The sequence below is a fragment of the Pollachius pollachius genome (assembly GCF_949987615.1).
Source record: "Pollachius pollachius genome assembly, chromosome: 4".
Taxonomy (NCBI): domain Eukaryota; kingdom Metazoa; phylum Chordata; class Actinopteri; order Gadiformes; family Gadidae; genus Pollachius; species Pollachius pollachius.
In genome coordinates this window covers 7119030-7121772 of record NC_136937.1, presented here as the reverse complement: position 1 = coordinate 7121772, position 2743 = coordinate 7119030, and the positions used below count along the sequence as shown (strand labels likewise).

The 2743-nt window shown below is 44.8% G+C and overlaps 1 protein-coding gene across 1 annotated transcript in view; it reads left to right on the top strand.

Annotated features, from left to right (window-relative positions):
- The first annotated feature begins 380 nt into the window (after window positions 1-380).
- Window positions 381-2743, top strand: part of rassf3 (Ras association domain family member 3) — a 53558-nt gene continuing 51195 nt past the window's right edge. The window contains exon 1 of the mRNA XM_079735056.1: window positions 381-2141. Coding sequence (XP_079591182.1) covers window positions 1541-2141 — 601 coding nt within the window. The 5' untranslated portion in view covers window positions 381-1540. The remainder of the gene's footprint in view (window positions 2142-2743) is intronic.

The window sequence follows — 2743 nt, the reverse complement described above, 5'->3', positions numbered from 1 at the left end:
TGCCCTAGAGTCTCACTCGTATTTTCAAAGCAGTCAAAATTCTCTCAACAAAATAATCCATCTCCAGTCTCACAGAATTTGACTCACCTGAGATGCGTGCTGTTAACAAGCTGAGAAAGTTACGTACACAAAGAAGGTCATGGACAGCAACTTACAGGCCATGCTGCTTAGCAGTAAATGGTTTTGGTTCATAAAGTCTAGAATTCAAATTTACCCACCTCGGTTCGTCCGTGATTAATGACTATGAAATGTGATTCTAACTGCTCATTAATGGAAAACCCACGCCATTTTTTAACAAGATCATTTTTATCAAATCATAGAGCACAATCATTTGTATGTGTGGTGTACAATAAATCACCATCGTTGATTATACGGTTGTTTTCTCGGAGGAGGCAGACAATTTGGAGAAATGAGAATGAGTCAACATTCAGATTTTGGCGTTAAAAATATCCTCCCCATCCACCCTGGTTTGTATAACGTCATTCATCGTAATGGAGCGTTCTTCAGGTACATTTCATGCCTAGTTTTGGTAGATACTTCCCCCTAGTGGATTATATGCTATATTACAACCAAACCAGTTGCTAATAATAGCCTACTGAACTTCACATTACAAGTACACATTACACACATTACAATTTTTTATCAGTTATGGAATATCACAATTGTTTGACTGACTTTATTATTCCGTTTTGTGGATACCTAAACCCTTCATTTTGGGAATTATGAATATGTTACTTGCTTAGCTGTTTTATATCGTTAGACACAGATTGAAACTATGGACTAATCAGCACAGGAATTTCAGATATTATTCTTATATCTAGCCAACAACAGGCCTGATAAAGGTCCATCCATGTTTTCAAGTTTTGCAATTATGTCTATGGTTTTTGGAGGGGAAACTAGATTGCAGAATGAGTGAATGCTGCCGAATAGTGGTGAGTTTAGGTCATAGCAGACAATCCCATGGTAAGATAAAGAACTTTGATTCAGGATTTGTCTTTCAAGAACTGATGAGTAAAATTAAATCCAATTAGCTATTTTGTCAAGCAACAGTTCCAATTTGTAAAAATAAAATGGTTTCTGTGGTTTCGCTCGCTTTAATCGTTGTGCTTAATGAACTGTATGCGAATTGGACGATTTACATCTCTCAAAATCCTTAGCATAACTCTAAATAGTTGCCAGTATCAACGGACAGGGTGAGCTGCGTCTCCCACGGAGAATGAAATCCAACCCGTTTCTTCCACATACCTTTGCTGAGCTACCTCCCACACATCGAGGTGCGCTAAAGACACACATACACACACACACACACACACACACACACACACACACACACACACACACACACACACACACACACACACACACACACACACAGACACACTCTGACACACTCTGACTATTCAAATGCTGTCATCCTTTAACAACAATGACGAGTTCACAGCGAGTTGGAAATCCTCCTTGAAGTTCGCCATTGCAGACAGGTGTATTTTAGCCCTCGGCAGCTGCGCGAACTCTTCGTGCGTTAACCAAGTTGACCGTGATGCACCAGGTGGGGAAGTACTCCCCGACGCGCTTCCTTTCGCTCGAAACGCCGATAACGGTGCTGGGAATGGTTCATAAATCAACAACCCGGCAGACGGAGCTAGACAGCTTTTCCAAGGGATACGACGGCGTGAGTGGGACCACCACATCGGAGGAAATGCTTTCGCCGCCGAGCTCCAAGATGCGGATGTCCAAGGGCGCGAAGGTGAAGGCTATGCGGCGGTATCCGTCCCCGCAGCCCAGGAGCATCGGGAGTCTCGAGGCGGTGTGGAGCGAGAGCGGGGAACGCGCTAAGCAGAGCCCGGACGGCCGCGCTTCGTCGGCGGTCTACTCGGCCGCTCACACCCGGAGCAGATCCGACCCCATGGACGCAACACGGTACTCGGGGGAACTGCAAGTCAACGGCCAAGCGGGAGGACAGCCGCACAGGAGCAGAAAAAGAGTCCTCCATCCAGATGTGAGGACCATCTTCTCCCCCAAGAAGGACCCCCGGGTGAAGGAGGAGACGGGCGAAGGGCACTGCTTCGAGGCGGGAGAGGCGGCCACCTGGTGTGACCTTTGCTGCGGGTACATCCTCATCGACTGTCGGATTTGCTCAGGTGAGGTTATGATGATTATGGTGATGTCCAACTATCCAGTTGTGGCCAATTAACTAATTGTCAGCTGAACAGGCTCGAGGTGTCACACAACATTTACTTGTACAAAGGGTATTAAATCTTGTCTATGTCTTTGTATAACTTTCTGTGATTAAAATAAGGATCAGAGAATGCTATATAGTGCACGGTTTCATTGGGCGCCGATCCTCAATGGCATGATAAGAATGTAACGTAGTGCAATACGCGCTGGGTTGCCGCAGACAAAACACAATCAACAATGAAAACATGCATAACTCCATACACAGGTATGTAGAACGACTGGTTTCTCATCCAAGGAAATGGCCTGACGGAATGGACACAAACATCCACACACACGGACCTCTTTGTTCACCTCTGCTTATGTTATCCTGAGTTTCTATTTATAGAGGTCCAATGACTTGTCGCTATGTAATTGGAATGTCACATTTGGCATCGAATCACAGATCAATTATAGTATAGAGATTAATAGAATGCGATTATCTTCGATGTCGGATAAATTCGTCCCTAATTGATAACTGATTGGTAGTCTGTTAGGGCCACTGTAGGTGAAACTACTGTGGGTGGGT